This window comes from Mytilus trossulus, chromosome 11 (genome assembly GCF_036588685.1).
Source record: "Mytilus trossulus isolate FHL-02 chromosome 11, PNRI_Mtr1.1.1.hap1, whole genome shotgun sequence".
NCBI lineage: Eukaryota > Metazoa > Mollusca > Bivalvia > Mytilida > Mytilidae > Mytilus > Mytilus trossulus.
Genome location: NC_086383.1, coordinates 38,884,964 through 38,904,492, shown reverse-complemented (window position 1 = coordinate 38,904,492; position 19,529 = coordinate 38,884,964). Strand labels below are relative to the sequence as shown.

Sequence of the window (19,529 nt, the reverse complement as noted above, 5' to 3'; positions counted from 1 at the left end):
GTTCAAGTTGGCAGCTGTAATTGAGTTGGAAGCATGTTTAAAAGCTTGTAGATTTCTTATTCAACAAAGGGTAAGTAATGACATTCATGTACAACCAAAAACATCCCATTTAAAGTGGTACCCAACACCTTAACCAAAATTGATTTGGTTCGTTTAATTTTCTTAAAGTTTTAACAAAGTATTTACTTTGACCCTTTGTCAAAAATATAAAAAATCCTAAAAATTAAAATAGCATTTAAGTCTAAAATGACAAAATCGCATTAAAAATGCATGCAACAATTTCTGAATTTACAGCACCAAATTCAGAAACTATTGCAAGATTTTTATAATGGCAAACATGGAGGCTGTCAGCATGGGTATTGCTATGATAAGAAATCGCATTTGAGACACATATCTTTATGCTGATTTTTTTAAATGGTAATGATTGATCTCACATTTTTGTCCATCCTTGAAAAATTGCAATAATAATTTTATATTGAATAAGGGGGTATTTATTTGCATTTATTTATTTTTATTTCTTTCATTTATGTGTTATATTTAATGAGTAAAGAATTAAATATCATATGTTTTAAAATGGAAAAAAATACAAAACTTATAAAGCCAAAATACAAAAAAAAAATCAAATTATTTTTTATAAAATGTTTTGCTTCTGTAAAAATAAAATCAAAACTTTAAATAACCATAGCAAAAAACATATTAAAGGTAAAGATAAACAGAATATTTGAGTCATTCTTAATCTTAATCCACCAAACACTCTATTGATAATATTATTGACTAATTAACACATCTAGTCTTGGTAATGTTAATGGCTTGTTGACCTATGTCTTTGATCATGTTGGTATAAGCTTGGGACCTGTGCCTGTGTTTTTACAGTGATTTACTTATCTGTGGGTGTTAAATTTTAAACAGATTTTATTGTTGTTGGACTATACATTGTGAAAAATGTAAATACAAATAAATATTTTGTTATCACATTTATTATGACAAAATCTGGAGAGAAGAAGGATTTAATGAAATAAATATTATAATATTTATCTTTTGAATAATTGTTATAGATGAGCTATTTTGTTGACAAATCCCTTTTTATTTGTGAGTTACATGATAATAAATAAGATTATAATAAATTCTATATTTAATAATGAAAATATTTTCTCGTATAGTAAAATATTGAAAATAAAGTTACTTTTTTTTTTTTTTTTAGATAAAACAGCTTACAAAATTAATTTATAAATATTTAGTCACCTTTTTTTAAAAAGAAAACCATATATTGATACAATAATTTTCAAGTTTTGGGTCAAGGTAAACATGGTTAATAAGTGTATTGAAGAGTTTATAAAAAAATAAAATATGTTAGAGGTCATCCATAATTGTCAACCATTTTACAAAGTGTACACAACATACACCTTCAACCCCCACCCTCTCTCAAAAAGTGTACATCAACCATTTTTAGATTTCAATTCAAGAATCAATCATTTTTAATAAAAAGAAGATCCTGTCATGGTCTATTAGTCTAATATAAAAATTTGCATTGAAAATAAACTTAAACACATTAGACTTTTATTTTTTATTTGTTTTAAAAGCGTACAGTAAAAATGTTAATTTTTAACCCCCTCCACCCAAGTGTATGTTTTGTACACTTTGGAAAATGGTTGACAATTATGGAAGACCCCTTAAAAGTATTCATAAGTATCCAGAATCTTTCTAGTACAGATAAGAATTTCAATAACCTCAAATGTTTAAGTATTTTAAAGTACATTCTTAACCTGGGACTAATATTTTAATACTAGAAGTGTTTTAAATTATTTAACAAGTAGATACTGGAATTCCATTTTCTCAATCCTACAGTACTTAATTATAAGTTATCTTTGAACTTTGAGATCCAAACTTTTGTTACATGAACTTGAAAATAATTGCTTAGGTTTTGAGTTCGATAACTTGGAAAAGAAAAAAACAATTATCCCGATTTTAAGTTTTATATTATCATGATTATTGAAAATTAAAAAAAAATAATTATCTAGATTTTTTTAAGTTTGATATCATCGAAAATTTAAAAAAAAACAAATATGCAGATTAAAAGTTTGATATTATTGAAAATAAAAAAACTAATTATCGAGATTTTAAGTTTGAGAACCTGGAAATGAATTAGACCCAGCAGACATTTTCTTGTTTTGTTTTATTAGTTGAAAAAATAGTTAGAAGAAAAATTACTAAAGAAGTGCATATTTTTTTTTAAACTGAAAGATTTTAATTATACAAGCACAAGAGAGGAAAAAATAATTTTCTGTGCAGTTTGAAAAAAAAACTTTTTATAAATGACCAATCAATTTGATTTTAGACAGAAAAAGTCAATAATTGTTAAAAAAAGCAGAACTTTATTATGGAATTTATACTCTAAATGTAGCATTTTATGTGAAAAATTTAAACTTTAACAAGGTGAAAAAAAATAAGATAAAAGGAGATTATCAAAGTTATTAATATTTTTAGTTCAAGTTAAAAACAGCTTTAGTTACTTTTAACTATAATGGAAAAATCAACTCACTGTCATCTTGGACAAGATAAATAAACATTGTGAAAAATACCTCAAAATTTTGCAGCTTGGAATTAGGAAGTAATATGCTTTTAAGATGGAGAAATACTTATAACATTGATTCTCTAGAGTAAGGATTAGTGAATTTTCCTAATGGAGTAGAGACAGAAACTGCTCAGACCATAACAAATGGTCTTTATACCTTAGCTTGCATTGCATTGTTCTAATCATGGTTGTTTTGCAATGGGAGATGAGAAACACATGTTATTCTTTTGTCCTATCAATTAAGTCTTTCCAAAGTAATCATTAGATGTTTATACAACATTTGTCTTATCCCTATCCATTACACCTGGAAAAGATATAGGTAAACATCAAAGAGATTAGCAATTAATATTGGCCAGGTAGTTGTTTAGATAAGGTTCTCATCATTACAGAAGTATATTTATAATTCTATTTGTTGTAAAGCTCAGAATATTTTGTAACTCCCCATCTGCTAATTTTTATCAAAACAAATTAAGTAAAAATGATAATTTTAGGTGCCACTGCCTATCCAATGAGTTGCTCTTCTTTGGGGTGTGTACCTAGCTAGTCTCATCTGGGTTTATATACTGTGAAATATTGAATTGTCTTCATTTTAAAAACTATTATCAAAGAGTTAACGTCATATAAAGCTACAATAATACTTGGCAAAGTGAAAGTGCATACAGCTATTTATAGGACTTGAAAGTGAAAGTAGGCTGTGTTTGTGACTGTTCATGAGAAAAACTGCAATGGATTATCAAAGTTTTTTCTCCACACCTTACCGACCACAGAGGATCTCATCTTCATCATCATCACCATACCTTTATGATGGACTAGCATCCACACCAGAGAGACCAGTTTTCCTGTCACCATCAACTTTATTGCAGTCGGCAACTAGACCTGGCTTTAATACAAGTCCTTTGTATACAGGATTCCAGTCGCCTCTAGGATATTCTCCGTCATATCTGTCTCCTCAGCATCAACATCAACCTCTGGATTTAAGTAACAGTATTGAAAAGTTGAAACCGAATCGTATATCAGCATTCTCATCACCAAATGACAGTCTATATCTTCAGAGACTTAAAAGTAATCCCATGTTTCAGGATCTTCAGACTTTACTCGTACAAGAATGTCTACATATGCAAGTGCCAACTAACTTAATTAATACGTCTTGGAATACTACGCCGCTTAAAGTGCCTGGAGTTGTTGACAATGGTGCCACAGTTTACTCACTGCATCTAAAATTGCAAGAAAGACTTTTATCTCTAAGGACCGATTCTACTGTGACATCAAAAGCTTTGGAACTGGAGGCTGACTATAGTTGTGAGGTTGGTAAAATAGAAGTGTCTAGATATCAGGGACTTTGTTCGGCAGGAACGTCCGAGGCTGCAAGAGAAAAAGTCAACTCAAGTTGTGACAAAAAACGTTTAAGCCTTATTAAGGAAGTACACGGACATGTAGATATGCTTGTGAAAAGACTTAATGCTAATGATTCTGGATTATGTAATGTGGTTAATAGTCCTGAGAGTAGATGCTCTAGTCGTTCTGGATCTGATAGGTGTTCACCTGATATTCCAAGCCATGATTCTGGTATTCTCTCTGATGAAAGTTTACCGGAATTTCCATCAACCAACAAAACAGGAAGTGGACATATTTTCAATCCGAAGCCAGCATCCTCCATTGATAATTCTAATGCTAGTTTAAATTTTCAAGCAGTGAGACATTTACAGTTTAATAAACAGCCAGTTTCTGATCAGTGCCAATCATCACCATTTACTCTGATTACCTCCCCTGAATATACCACTCCAGTTGCTTCCCCTGATTCAACAAACCAAGCGACATCTGCAACAGTATTGTGTCAGCGTGAAACTGTCAAAAATGATAGTTTGCATATGGACTTAACTAACTTCAAAGAGTGTCAGTCAAACACTAAATTCTTATCCGACAGAAAATCATTTGATGGACAAAATAACAATGTGAACACTTCACTGCAGAGCATTTCAAATGCACAGAATTTGATGGAAAAAGTTCAAGATGATGTTGAAGTTGAAAAGGAATCACCAAAGAATCAAAAAGACTCTAAAAACCGTCTGCTCACACCAGAAGCTACCGTTGTTCTTACTAATTGGTATGATGCACACCTTCGATATCCTTATCCTTCTGACCTTGAGGTCAAACAGTTGTCAGACGACAGTGGACTAAGTGAGAAGCAAGTGAAAAAATGGATGGCAAATAAGCGTGTCAGATGTTTTAATACGTTGTCAATTTCTGGTAACCAGCATCCAATTAAATTGAAGTATAAAGGGAAACGTAAACAGCAACAGAACGAGAACACTCGTCCAAATTATCAACAGCTTACGATTGAAGCAAGGGACATCTTGAATCAATGGTATGAGGGGCATCTTTATGATCCTTATCCATCAGACGAAGAGAAGGAGGAGTTAGCAGAGAAATGTGGAATATCTGTTGGACAAATTAGGTCATGGTTTGCTAATAAAAGGAGTCGTGCTAATAATACACGGAAACAAATACCGAACTATTTCATTGAAAAGTTTCCAGAGTACACACCTCATGTGCATATGGTCAGTATCCAGAGAGAACAAGCTCGTAAAAAACTTAAGAAACAAGATTCTCATATGGAATTTTTCTACCAGAATAATTATTATATGTGAAATTGTGAAATAGAATATTTGACCTAGTGCTAAATTGTACATGAAGAAAGTTTGTAAATATGGGAAAGTTTGATGAAAAAAATCTTTTTTCAAATTTCATGTGTTATAATAAGATATTCATTTTTTTTCCAATGAATTTTTCTTTTATATGTTATATTATAAATAGTTTTGTTATGTTTTTCAACAATTTATTTTGAATTAAAATAAATAATAATTGAGATTTATTTTGTCTGATTGAATATCTTTGTTAAAATGGAGATTTAGTATAAGATGAGGAGATCTGGTATGATTGCCAAAGAGACATCTATCTACCAGAGAGCAAATGATGTCTATGTTTAATTCTATTTGAATGTCACTGTACAGTCTTCCACAATGAGCAAAACCTATACACCAAATCAAGCTATAACATACTCAGACATCCCGAAATGTGAAACAAGTCAAATAAGAAAACAAATGGCTTAGAATTTTAGAATTATTTCTATGATAGAGATATGTCACATGTTTGTTGTATATTTCTTGTTTGTTGAAAGTAGGTGATCTAATAGTTTGTACTTGGTCAATTGAAATATATCTTTAAAAATTGATTTCATTAGGGAAAACTCTTTATTTTGTTTTACATGTTGTGACCATTTTTAAGATGGTTGGACTATTAGGCTTTTCTTCAGTTCCTTGGTTAAAATGGTTTGACTACTTGTTCTACATTTTTTTTTATTATAGGTTTATTAAAAGCAGATTGAGATATGTGTATCATGTATATATTTAGATAACTAAAAAAAGAGGTGGTATGATTGCCAATGAGACAACTATCCACTGAAGTTCAAATGAGGTGGATTTAATTATTTATAGGTTACTGTTCTTGGTGTTTTTTTTATATTTCATTACATTGTGGTGTTTACCTTTTATAGACAAAGAGGAATAGATAGGTTTTCAAGATGTGTCAATTTGAGACACTACCAAAATACATATAGAGATGAGCGTAATCTATAACCATGATAACAGTAGGCAACTGCTTATACAATATGTGTAGCTCTTAAAAGTATTTAATCCCAATGAGTTGATATGCAGGGTTAATTTCCATTAGACAGCAACCCAATAAGAACAATAACAAAATACACCTAGTGATGAGCATGCAGTCTTTAACAATAGACATTTCAAGCAAATGTACAACATGTACAATATGACAAGCTGTAGTTCATTGGCCTAAATGTCTTGATGTAAGATCAGAATATCAATGAGTCAGCAACGTAATGACAACAAAAACAAAAGAGATATAAAGCATACAGTCTTTAACAATAAACAAAATGTCTTAATAGTTCTGAGTTGCAAACAGCTGATATAAGATAAGAATAAAAGGAGAATTAGGGCATTCCTCAATGGAACAGCAACCAAACAACACAATAACGCACTAAGTATTTATAGTGAAACTTATTTTGGATCATGGACATCTGCTAATGAAACAACCACAAATGCTGGAATTGAGACTAATCTTCATATGGTTAGTGGTAGAAATTTTATAAAGTAAAAGAGATAGAAACATACATTATATCTAGAGTATTTCTGCTCTTTTCTTTACACATTATTGATTGATATGGTAGAGTTTGATAGAATACATGAGGGGGGATAGGACCTTTATCGGGACTCTGGGATCGGGTCTTTTAAAGCTCGGGATTTCGGGATTGACCCTTTCGTGATCCGGGAATCCTTTTTTTCGGATTTCGGGACGTCAGGATTTACTTTATTTAAATTAGGGACCTCTGGATTTCGATTTGTAAAGTCCGGGAATTCGGGATCAGGAACCCTCCTATCCCCCCTCATACATTGAGAAGATGAAGTTTTTTCACAATTTGTTCAAACAAATATTCATGGAGACCTTAAATTATCAAGAGGGACCGTTGCAAAAGTTGTTCAGCCTAAGTTCAAACAAAGGTCAAAAAGGTTTTCATGTATCAGATTAAGGTCATATGAATCGAATTGCATTTTCCATTAAAAATATTATCCACCAGAGACCAAATGGCGTAGATGTTTGCTGATTGCTGATGGGCTTCAACCATAAGCAAATACAGCACAGCATGCATTAAATCAATTCAAATAAAAAAAACAGCCTGATTTGTGTACAAAACATCAAACAAAAAAAACCAAATATGACATACAGTTCAAACAACTATCACTAAACCTACAGGCTCCTGACTTGGGGTATGCCTATACAGAATGCTTGCAGGTGCTTCACCCTCTCATAAACCTGGCACAGTGGTGACACAGATCAACATAGGAACAAACTAAGAATATTAGTTTAAAAGGACTTCACATCAATACAAAGCAGAGAAACAGTTTTAAAAAAAATTCACCAAGATACAATGGGTGCAATCAACAGTTTTTTTCTATGACGTCATGTTTTGAGGGACCATGCATATGTGACCCTTACTGGTGGACGGATTAATAAAGATACTTGTATAAAACTAGATATCACTGGAATCAGAATGTTCTCTAGTTTATAATGAAATAAAAATAATGTGTACTTTTAATATATTATAAAAATTTCATCCAAGGAACATGGGGGAAAATAGGTATAATTTTAACATAAAAAACATGAAATCAGGTCAAGTGCACACCCATGAAGACATGATCCATGCACATTTTTCATAATCAAAACTGTATGAATTTTGTAGGTTTTTACCTGGCCTTTCAAAAAAATCTTGTTTCAGGGTACGGTTTCCTGCTCCGAAAAGAGCTACAGTGGCTGCAAATAAGTTTTCAATTTTCACTGCTAAAAAAACAGACTGTTTACAGTGTTGTCTCCCCTCGAAACATGTTTATTTAATATAATTTTTAAAATTATTTCAATCATTCAACCTGTTTTAATTGAAAGCTAATTAACTAATTTTTACAATCAAATACAAAAAACATGATACTTTTTCACCAAGTAAGTAAATAAACAGGGGTTTTCCTCCATGGTTATTTTTAGACGGGGAATAACCCCTAGTTTTTAGTACGAAACTGTTTATAGCACTCAATACTGTAAATTCAGAAATAATTGCGATATTTTTATTATTGCAAAAAATGCGACGGCTATAATTAAAATTTGGATTTTGTAATTGTTTGTATGAATAAAACAGGATTTTTCTCAATATTGTAAAAATTAAAATCTTGTTTAGTCCAAAATGACAAAATCGCAATGATAAATGCATGCAATTTCTGAATTTACAGTATACTGATCTTCGAGTACATATAATTACTAAAAGCTTGTTCCAAGCCAATTTCAACAAATAAAAATAAAATGTATTAAAAAAACCTACACATAATTTGATATTTGTTTGACATAAGTGGGTAAGCAATACTAACAAAATCCACAAAAACTGTTTTCCCATGCACCAAAAAAGATGAGTCCGCAGCATAAGGTAATTGAGTTAAAAAGTCATTTATGGTGATTTTTCAAAGTACAGCGGTGGATGCTTTTGATAATTAGTGACTTTCTCTGAATATTTCATCAACATGATCAATGTTGTTCAACAGAGTAATTAGACAGAATGCTATTGCGTTCAGCTACATAGATTCCGTGTTTCACATTGATTCCGTGTTTCACAGGGTTTCCCCTGGGTCAATTATTTTTTTCGCCACCTCTTTCGCCAAAACAATATATTTTTCGCCACTCTATTATTTTTTTCGCCAAATAACATTAATATATTTTTTGTTTAAATCTTCCATTTTTTTCTAACCCACCTCCCCCTTTTCCCTTGAATAGGATGATGTTGCCCCATTGTGTCTATGATTATTCGCTAAAACTTATTTTAGAGTTAACATTTTAATGAACATGATGAATAAACACTAAACATTTACTTTAAAAGCAACAGAATTTTTTAAACAACTTTTCTAAATGACGGGGCCCCTATACTTTGGAATAATAAAGAATATATATGTCCTGGGATATAACTAAATTCATGGACATGTTTTGATCATATAATACCAGTATGTTCGTTGGGAAAGTTTCTTTTAAAGATAAATACCGATGTGCCCTTTTTGTACTAAGAAGTGGTTTTTACAACAAAACAAAAGCTTTTATCACATGAAATTGATCCCTTATTTCATTTGTAGTCATTACATTGAATGATTAATCTCATTCGAGGGGTTGTTCACAATCTTTTTGATAGATTTTTTCATAACGACAGTTTTCGTTTCTTGACCATCGTAAATGAAAAAGTTGAGACGTAAACCTATTCTTGAAACACATGTTTCTCCCTAATCAATTACCCACCGGGTATATCAAAGTGAAAGAAAATAAAAAGTTTTAAATCGGAGATTTTTCTTGCGTTTGAACATTTTTCGTCACAACAACAGCTTTCTTTTCTAAACTATCTTTAAAACGGAGACTGTTTGCCTCAAACACGTGCGTCGCAAAGTGGTAAATAAATTCTTTATGTTACTTTAAGCGGAAGCCATTTAACTATATTATTGTGTCAAACAATTCAATCAACATCTTTATTAATTAGTCCTTTGTTGTCGATAGCTTAAAATGCAATCAGCTGATTATTGATTTTCTGTTCAAATGTTAATGAGGTCAAGATGAATTCCGAGTATTGTCTAATCGGATAAAGTCCGAGAAACTTGAATAAAAGTAAATAAACAAGATGGAGGAAAATAAATCGTTTTTTATATTTCTTTCGCCAAATTCTTTCGCAAATAAATAATTTTTATCGCCATAATTATTATTTTTTCGCAAATTGCGAAAATGGCGACCGCCAGCGGAAAGCCTGGTGTTTCACATTGATTCCCCGTTTCACATTGATTCCCCGTTTCACATTGATTCACTATTTCACATTGATTCCCTGTTTCACATTGATTCACTGTTTCACATTGTTTCACTGTTTCACATTGTATTACTGTTTCATATTGATTCACTGTTTCACATTGATTCACTGTTTCATATTGATTCACTGTTTCACATTGATTCACTGTTTCACATTGATTCACTGTTTCACATTGTTTCACTGTTTCACATTGTATTACTGTTTCACATTGTATTACTGTTTCACATTGATTCACTGTTTCACATTGATTCACTGTTTCACATTGATTCACTGTTTCACATTGATTCACTGTTTCCCATTGATTCACTGTTTCACATTGATTCACTGTTTCACATTGTTTCACTGTTTCACATTGTATTACTGTTTCACATTGATTCACTGTTTCACATTGATTCACTGTTTCACATTGATTCACTGTTTCACATTGATTCACTGTTTCCCATTGTTTCACTGTTTCACATTGTATTACTGTTTCACATTGATTCACTGTTTCACATTGATTCACTGTTTCACATTGTATTACTGTTTCACATTGATTCACTGTTTCACATTGATTCACTGTTTCACATTGATTCACTGTTTCACATTGATTCACTGTTTCACATTGTATTACTGTTTCACATTGTTTTACTGTTTCACATTGATTCACTGTTTCACATTGATTCACTGTTTCACATTGTATTACTGTTTCACATTGATTCACTGTTTCACATTGATTCACTCGACACAGGCAAATGTGATTAATGTCTTGCATGTGAAGAAAGTGACAGATTAAGAGACATTTAAGGCATAACCATTTGTACTAAGTCTTGTTATTGTTGAAATCTTTAATCAAAATGGTGTATAACTTATTTAAGGTTGAGTGGACCACAGTTGTTGAGTATACTTCATATATACATATATAGCATAGCTAATGGTAGATATCATACTAAACTTAATTTTCAGTTATTTTACGATACTAAGAAAATTGAAATCCCTTAAAAAAAATTTTTTTTATATACTTACAGAACTTGTTACAAGCTGCAGATTTCCTACAGAATGTCGTTTATATCAACATACAGTCCACAGATGAAGATAAGGTTTGCAAATATTTTTATTTTCTGATGAAGTTGTTATGTTTATTGTCACCGTAACCTTTTGATAATATATGCATATATTTATATATGCTTTGCTCAGTGTTGAAGGCCGTACGATGACCTTTAGTTGTTAATGTCCGTGTCATTTTGTTCTTTTGTGGATAGTTGTCTCATTGGCAATCATACCACATCTTCTTTTTTATATATATGATCGGAAGGCAGAACTATGTAGAACATCCAAGCGGGATTTATAGCATATAGACTAATTATTCTGATTCAAAAATGACCAGTTTGCTCTTAATTCTTATTTTGTGTGATAAGCAGTGAAGCTACATATTTGATATATATCAAATACTGAATTAAGCTTAACCTACTACAATGAAATATAATTACAGCATCTTGTTTAAAGCAGTATATATCAAATTAGATCATCATGCATTTTGCCATTTGATTGGGGACTTTCTGTTTTGAATTTTTCACAGAGTTCAGTAGTTTTGTTTTTCCTAGATATTTTTTTTGAGTGGTTTTGCAAGCCTTTATAAAATCTGCTTTCATTAAACACTTAAAATACATATGGGGTCTAGTATACATGTACCTTTAAAATCTCCAAATCTCTATCACTTAAATAAGAATAAATCCACAGTATTTGCAAATTATATTTGTATTACAGATAGACAGATACTGTACACTTTCCCAGCTTTATACACAGTTAGGATTCCTGAGGAAAGCTGCATTTTTCCGAAGAATAGCAGCCATGCAGTGTGTGACCCCACAGAACCCACGACCTAACTGGCAGCAATGTTACCATTTAATGATGCAGTCCCTGGAAGGATACAAGCTTATATTTGATATCAAGGACATTCCTGATGGTAAGCATAGTTACTCTTTCAATAATATACTGTGTAAGCGGATTTTTCGCGGGTTTAAATGTTCGCTTATTTTCACGGATAGAACAAGATCGCAAAAATAAATTCTGCCAATTTGAAAGTGTACATGCAAAGGTATAGATAAAAGTTTTGAATCCGCTAAAATATTTCATTTAACTTTTTCAATGGGAATCATAAAATTTTACACCCACAAAAATAACCTGCTTTAATGTATGTGGGCATGCTCAGATAGTTTTGTGGCTGTAAAATGACTAAATTCAAGATTTGAAGAAAATTTCAAATTATGTATTGAAATTGTTTAATGGACAAACTTAAAATATTTCCTCCTGAAAATGTATGACATATTTGCCACTTGACATTAGGAAACTAATCATTCAATTAATATATGATACTTATATATTATTATACTAATCCATCATCTTCCTTTACTTATAATACAATGTTTATTTAATTATGTAAAGAAAATCTGGTGATTTCTTATAATTTGATTGTACACATATTTTCTTTTTCAGTGCCCACATATGGATGGCCAATAGTGCAATATTGTACACATATTTTCTTTTTCAGTGCCCACATATGGATGGCCAATAGTGCAATATAGAGTACTTAATGAATTGATCTACTCTGCTAAAAGAATGGGTAACCTCCCCTTAGCTGTGAGGTAAATAATTATCTTATGCAGTTGAAACATATTCATTCATTTATCATTCTTATACTGTTAACTCTCGTTGTCTCGAACTCCATTGACTAGAGAAATGAGAGACTAGAATATCAATCCCCTACCCACATTCAAAAAGTGAGAAAAGCAATTGATTTGAGATGACAAATGATAATCTGTTTATTGCTATTTTACCTATGAAGACATTGGTAATTTCATTGACAGCCATGTGCTCATTTCTAAATAAAGGGAAGTAAATCAAAGTTCGATGACTTAAAAGTGACTGTTCACTATTTTTTTTGCCAATTGGTACATGTCAAACAATAAGTAAAGAATAAATACAAAATTATGAAAAATGCAATACATTGTATAGATTTTATGTCATTTATATTATGGGGACGAAGTCCCCAATTACGGTAGAAAAATCAATAAAAAAAAAAAAAAAAAAAAAAAATCTGGAAAATTTCCCGAATTTTTCATTCTACTAATGAACTCAAAATCGTTAACTTTTTTTTCAGATCTACTTCCTGTTCCGGTTTTCCCCGCATTTGCGCAGAAATCTGTCTTGTTTGAATGAGACTTTGAAAACAAAAATCATATTTATCAGTCTAGTAAAATACAAGATTGGAACTCAATACAAATTAATTTTTAATAATTGTTTGAAATGAAAAAAACGTTACCTGATGAAAGCGTTTCATTGTTTACATTGAATATGACGTCATAACTTAAAGAACGTCACAGCTAAATCCCTTATAACAGAACCAAAATCTTAAACGTTACGGTATTTCCGTTTCAATTAAAAAAAATAATACTTTCAGACTTCGTCCCCATTCACAGGTTATGCCTGCCTCATATTATACAGTTGATTAACAAGGACAAATACAACCTTAATAAAAGATGCATTTCATTTTATATTGTAAAATGATATATTTGAATTTTTCATTTTCTTTTTTGAACTTTTCAGGCATTCAACATTCCTACTGCAAACTCTACACAAGTATTTATCGTCTTCAGAGAAGTCAGAGATTGTGTCTTCCTTAGAATCTTTGACAGCTCGATGTGAGGGGACGACACAGGCTCTAGCTCTAGATAATGGTGTTATATTACCACCACTTCCATTAACAGAGATTCCTCATGTCAGGTAATAAATAAGTATGATAGAAAACATATAAACATATCAAAGATACATGTATTCTTATAAGTTCACTAGAATCCTGGACGGCTCGATGTGAGGGGACCACACAGGCTCTAGCTCTAGATAATGGTGTAATATTACCACCTCTGCCATTAACAGAGATCCCTCATGTCGGGTAATAAATAAGAATGAAAAAAACTCATCAAAAATATTAGCCTTATACATTGTTATGAATGACATTATTTGGCCTACAAAAAACTTGTTGTGACTCACAAATCATAGCAGTTGATGGCCTAATAAAAAAACAAAACAAGTTTAAACTTAAAATTCAGAGAGTAATATGGTCATTAGGGAACATACTCCTTTAAAGCTAAACAGAAGTATGATAAATTCATGTTAGTTTACCATGACCAATTAGTTTATGTCAGGAATATTTGTGTAAAGGCTGTTAAATTAAAACATACATGATGGTCTGAGACCACCATTGTTGTCCCTTGATTTTCGTTGTTCACAAATATAGTCCATTAATTTTTATAGCCCTTCCAAATCTATTTCTCCAGCTGAAAAAGGTTGAAAATGAGCACTTCGGAAGCTGTCAAAAGATTTCAAGACGCCCTAAACATAAAATTGTCCATATTTTGAGTTAGAGCCGATGAAGTTTTCTATAATTTTGATACAATTTGTCCCAAAAGTAGTACATATGTACAACACACTGTAAAAGTTTCTTTGAGAAAGTGCAGGTAGGATTTTTTTAATTTTCATTTATGTTCTAAAAGAAATGCACTACGAATTAATTGTGTTTTTGGACCTGATACCCAGTGACAGTATGTTGAAAATGGGTTACCAAGCTATACTCACAATTTAATTTACATTTTTATGAACCAAAAAATGTTTGGCACCTGCACATAGTTGAGAAGTCACAATGTACAAAAAGTAAACAATCATAGGTCAAAGTACAGTCTTCAACAAGGAGCCTTGGCTCACATGGAACAGCAAGCTATGAAGGGCCCCAAAATGACTAGTGTAAAACTGGAAAATCAACTGTCTAATCTATATAAAAAACTAAAAACACTTATGAACCACACCAACAAAAGACAACCACTGAACAACAGGCTCCATGTATATTTTATTTAACAGCCCTTAATTTTGGATTTTTTTTAATATGTAACTCCTTATTTGTAGGTCATTTAGACTGGTACCTGCTGCTCCACATTTGGAACCAGTCAAGATTATCCCAAAGTCTGCATCAGCAGAGGAAAAACTATTTATTTACACACCTCTTTCTATAGGATCAAATAGTACCCCAGAGAAAACAAATAAAGTTGGTACGTATTATGTTATTACACTATAAAAATATTGATAACTAAAGACATTTGATTGGTTGAGGTGATCTCATGTGACGTTAAACAAAACTTTATATTCCCTCTAAACATTAGGACTACATTGTGCGATGTTAGGTACAATTAATGTACATAACATTCTTAAAATAACAATTGTAAAGTAATTATTGTGTTCTTAACTTTTTAGACGTAAAACAAAAAAAAAATGAACTGGTACGTGGAAAGAACCCAACACAGCATGATTTTATTTGCAATTAGTAAGAATGAAACCATTAAATAGGGTCAAGTGACCTATTCTTCTCATTTAGCATCCAGCTTTTATAATTTTGTCCTTCCGCATCCTTCATTAACTTCTTGATTTTTTTTATAAAATTACTCTAACAATATTTTAATGTGCATGTTTGCTGGTTAAATTTAATACATATGAATTTCTTCATTTTCAGATTTCCGATGGGTGGCTAAAGACTTATGTGAAGTGCATTTACAAGTATTTAACCCAATGCCAGAAGAACTTAAAATTACTCAAATGGTATGAGCATTATACATAAACAGATCCATTAATTGCATGAATACTTAAAGTTATGTCAAAACATATAACAGTTTCAAGCGTCATAATATTAAGGCATATCAATTTTAGAAAATAAGAGTTGATAAGAAAAAGAGAGAGAGAGAAAAACCAAAAAGAGATAATTTGATATACATGTAAGTGACCTATATGAATGCACTTATTTTAACGGTCTGGTAATTTTCATGGTGATGTTTGGTTTTAATCAATAAGACACATACCAAACAGCAGAAAAAAAGGACATCTATTTGTCCTCATGTTTCTAAATCACTCTCATTCTACAAAAGTAGGAAATTTAGTTAAACAGAGACCATACCAAAGATATTCCATTGCCACACCAAATTCCCCAAAAGAAGAAAAACATGATAATGACGAACAAAAAAAAGTATTAACAAATAGTTGTGACATATTTTATAAGACAATGTTTCATAAAACAATCGACTTGCGATTACATGGTTTTATATTCTTTCAAGGGTTTGTTGATAGAGGGTATAGAAATGGAGATGTACCCTACTAACCCAGTGATACCTGCTGAATCAGGACCATATCTAGTCAAAATGATGTGTCGACCAAAGTCTCACGGAGAACTTAATATATTAGGTAGGATTATAACACCTTATTAGTATTTGTTGTGTTATTTGAGGGGGTCATCTTAAATTCCCACGCAAATTGAGTATTCTTTCTTGGATCCTGTAAAGTTAATCATTGATTATTAATAAGTGTTAATCACACCAAAATAAAGGCCCATTCCTGACTTTCTGAAAGAGTACCTTCTGGCCCTCTTATTTGACATCACTGAGATTCCATATGATTTTTTTTTTTTTTGTGTGTCTTCATCAAGAATGAAGGCCTAATTTCATGAAGTCACAATAGCAGACTTTATAGTTGAAAACAAGTAATTTGACATCCTAATAAATTGACTGCTTAACAATAAAAACACCTGAGATAAGACCAAGATCACGTTGATTATAAAAATAATCAATTGCAAAGGGAAAGTAAAAAAGGTGCCTCAAAATTAAAGCTTGAAGATAAAACACACAGTTACTTTTGAGTTTTTTGGTGGTTTAAATTAAGTTTTACATTGTAAAATTTTTTCTTGGAGAAGCATGTAAATTTCTTTTTGTTTTTTCAGGTTATTCAACTTTAGTGTATGGTGTCAACAGTAACTGCCGATTAAAAGACATTCCTCATTTACATGAAACCCAATCAAAAGTAGAAATCATACCTCCATTACCTAATGTTCAAGTCAAATCATCATTTCCCCAGTCAGCCATGTTTATTACTGAATCAGATGGTGCCAATGTTGTGACGTCTGCTGCTGCCTCATTATACGCAGGTCAAAGGTAAATTTATCAATATCCAATCAGATTGTGCCAATGTTGTGACGTCTGCTGCTGCCTCATTATACGCAGGTCAAAGGTAAGTTTATCAGTAGCCAATCAGATTGTACCAATGTTGTGATGTCTGCTGCTGCCTCATTACTGTAAATTCAGAAATTATTGCGTGCATTTATTATTGCGATTTTGTCATTTTAGACTTAAATGCGATTTTAATTTTTACGATTTTGAGAAAAATCCTGTTAAAATCATATGAAATATTTCAAAATGCGAGTTTAAATTATTGTGTTTACAACTCAGTCGCATTTTTCGCAATAATAAAAACCTCGCATTAATTTCTGAATTTACAGTATACGCAGGTCAAAGGTAAGTTTATCAGTATCCAATCAGATGGTGCCAATGTTGTGACATCTGCTTCCGCCTCATTATAATAATAATAATGATAATAATTTGAGAAAAAAAACAAACATACAACATATAAGCACAATTGTATAGACATGATAGTTTAATGTACATATCTCAAGTATTGTTTTATGATTTGTTTAAAAGAATAAGTGTTTTGCACTTTACGCATTTCATATGGTAGTGTGTTCCATAAAACTGATCCAGAATAAGCAAAATATTTTTTAAACAGTTCAGTTTTTGGCTTTGGAACTATCAAATTACCTTGAGTAGCACCACTTATACGCAGGACAAAGTGAAGTTATCAGAATGTTTTGTTTTTTAAATGATTTTAAGATAGATAAGTACCATAGAAACAAAGAACCACAATATCTTAATCACTTGGGACATATGATGAAAAATATGCAAAGGTTAAAAAATAAAACGAAAAATCCTGTTTAAAAATTATTAAAATAATGTTTTAATTCAAATTGTGAATTGATACAATATTTTATAAACAAGCTGTTGAATGCCCTCTCAAAACATGTTTTATTTCATCTAAGAATTCTGTAAAAAGTTTTTAACTTGATAGATATATGCAATTTCCATAACAATTTATTTAATTTTCAGTGAGGAATGTTTGATAACAGTTCACAACACTAGTGTTCAGCCTGTTGAGAGAGTTGAGGTCAAACTAAGGTGTAAAACTGAAGAGAAAAGTAAGTTAACAGGGAATAATCTTATCACCTTTTTAACCCTTTCCTTCATTGATTTTTTTTTGGCAAACCTGATAAGATATTCGTTTTCATATTGGATACAAATTTGATTAAGTCTACTACAGACACTTTGTAGTCAAAGCATTTCAACTGAGTTACTACACAGGCATCAAAAGGTGTCATTATGGAGTAAAGGGGGTGGCGTCATTATGGAGGAAAGGGTTAAAGGATATAATTAGGTGAAATAAAAAAAAATCACAATATAAAATTGATAATTTTATTCAGAGGAGCATAAGTTGAGGAACAAAATAAACTAAAAATATTGATAAGTCATGGAGCTCCTTTTTCAATATAATTGATTTTTAAAATATAGCGGGAAAAGGCTGACTCAGACTTTTACCTTATATTTACATTGATATTATTTAGGTTTCAAATCATGAGAAAAGAAATCTAGAATCTGCTTAAATTTTGGTAAAATGACCTTTTATGAGCTATTTAGTCTTATATGAAAAGATAAATGGGTGTTATGGGGCAGAATATTTTACATTGTATCCTAGGGAAAAATCAAGGAGTCTGAACATCTGACAAATTCCAAAACCTGGCCTAAGTAAATACTTAAGACATACTACAACATCATAGTGTATTGCACAAAAGCAAAAAGTTGAAGATAAATTCAAATCAAACAACCAATTCTTAGTTCTTTGCCTACAGTTATTCTGTGTCAGAAACCTATTATATGTCAAATATTTAATTACAATTCAAATACAGACCTGTATCAAGTGTGAATATTGTGTCCATTTTTGCCCCAACTGTTCAGGGTTGGACCTCTGCAGTCATATCCAACTGCACTTGGCAAAGCAATTTATTTCTCTTTGTAGTGAATTTCTCCAAGAAAAACAACTGCCTATACAGTTATTTCTTTATATCTTTGCAGTATATTTCTCCAAGATATTTAACTACTGTTCAGATAACATAGAATCACAACTATCTATACATTTATTACTTTATTTCTTTGCAGTGTATTTCTCCAAGATATTTAACTGATGTTCAGATAACATATTATCCTGATTTAGAGTAATTTCTCGCAATTTGATTGGCTGATATTGTCCTAATAAATTTCAGTACAATTTTTTATTACGTCAATAGGAATTATCTCCCTTATTTATTATGTCAATTGGGATTATCTCCCTTCTACCATTGACCTAATAATATTTTTGTTTAAATGAGTTGCTTCATAGTCCTAATATTTTAATTTTTCACAGTTTTAGATTAAATATCTAAAATATATTTGGTTGATGTTGTCATTATATTGAATTTAAATATAATAATATGTAATATAACAATATCAGGATAAATTCGTTACACAGTGTTCAATTGTCCTAATACGGAATTTATCGGGTCAATAAAATTCT

The 19,529-nt window shown here is 31.1% G+C and overlaps 1 protein-coding gene across 1 annotated transcript in view; it reads left to right on the top strand.

Moving 5' to 3' along the window:
* Window positions 1–19,529, top strand: part of LOC134691070 (trafficking protein particle complex subunit 9-like) — a 44,874-nt gene that overhangs the window by 7,712 nt on the left and 17,633 nt on the right. The window contains exons 6-15 of the mRNA XM_063551267.1: window positions 2–70; window positions 11,030–11,101; window positions 11,769–11,967; window positions 12,553–12,646; window positions 13,608–13,784; window positions 14,961–15,103; window positions 15,562–15,647; window positions 16,157–16,283; window positions 16,816–17,026; window positions 18,032–18,120. Coding sequence (XP_063407337.1) covers window positions 2–70; window positions 11,030–11,101; window positions 11,769–11,967; window positions 12,553–12,646; window positions 13,608–13,784; window positions 14,961–15,103; window positions 15,562–15,647; window positions 16,157–16,283; window positions 16,816–17,026; window positions 18,032–18,120 — 1,267 coding nt within the window. The remainder of the gene's footprint in view (window position 1; window positions 71–11,029; window positions 11,102–11,768; window positions 11,968–12,552; window positions 12,647–13,607; window positions 13,785–14,960; window positions 15,104–15,561; window positions 15,648–16,156; window positions 16,284–16,815; window positions 17,027–18,031; window positions 18,121–19,529) is intronic.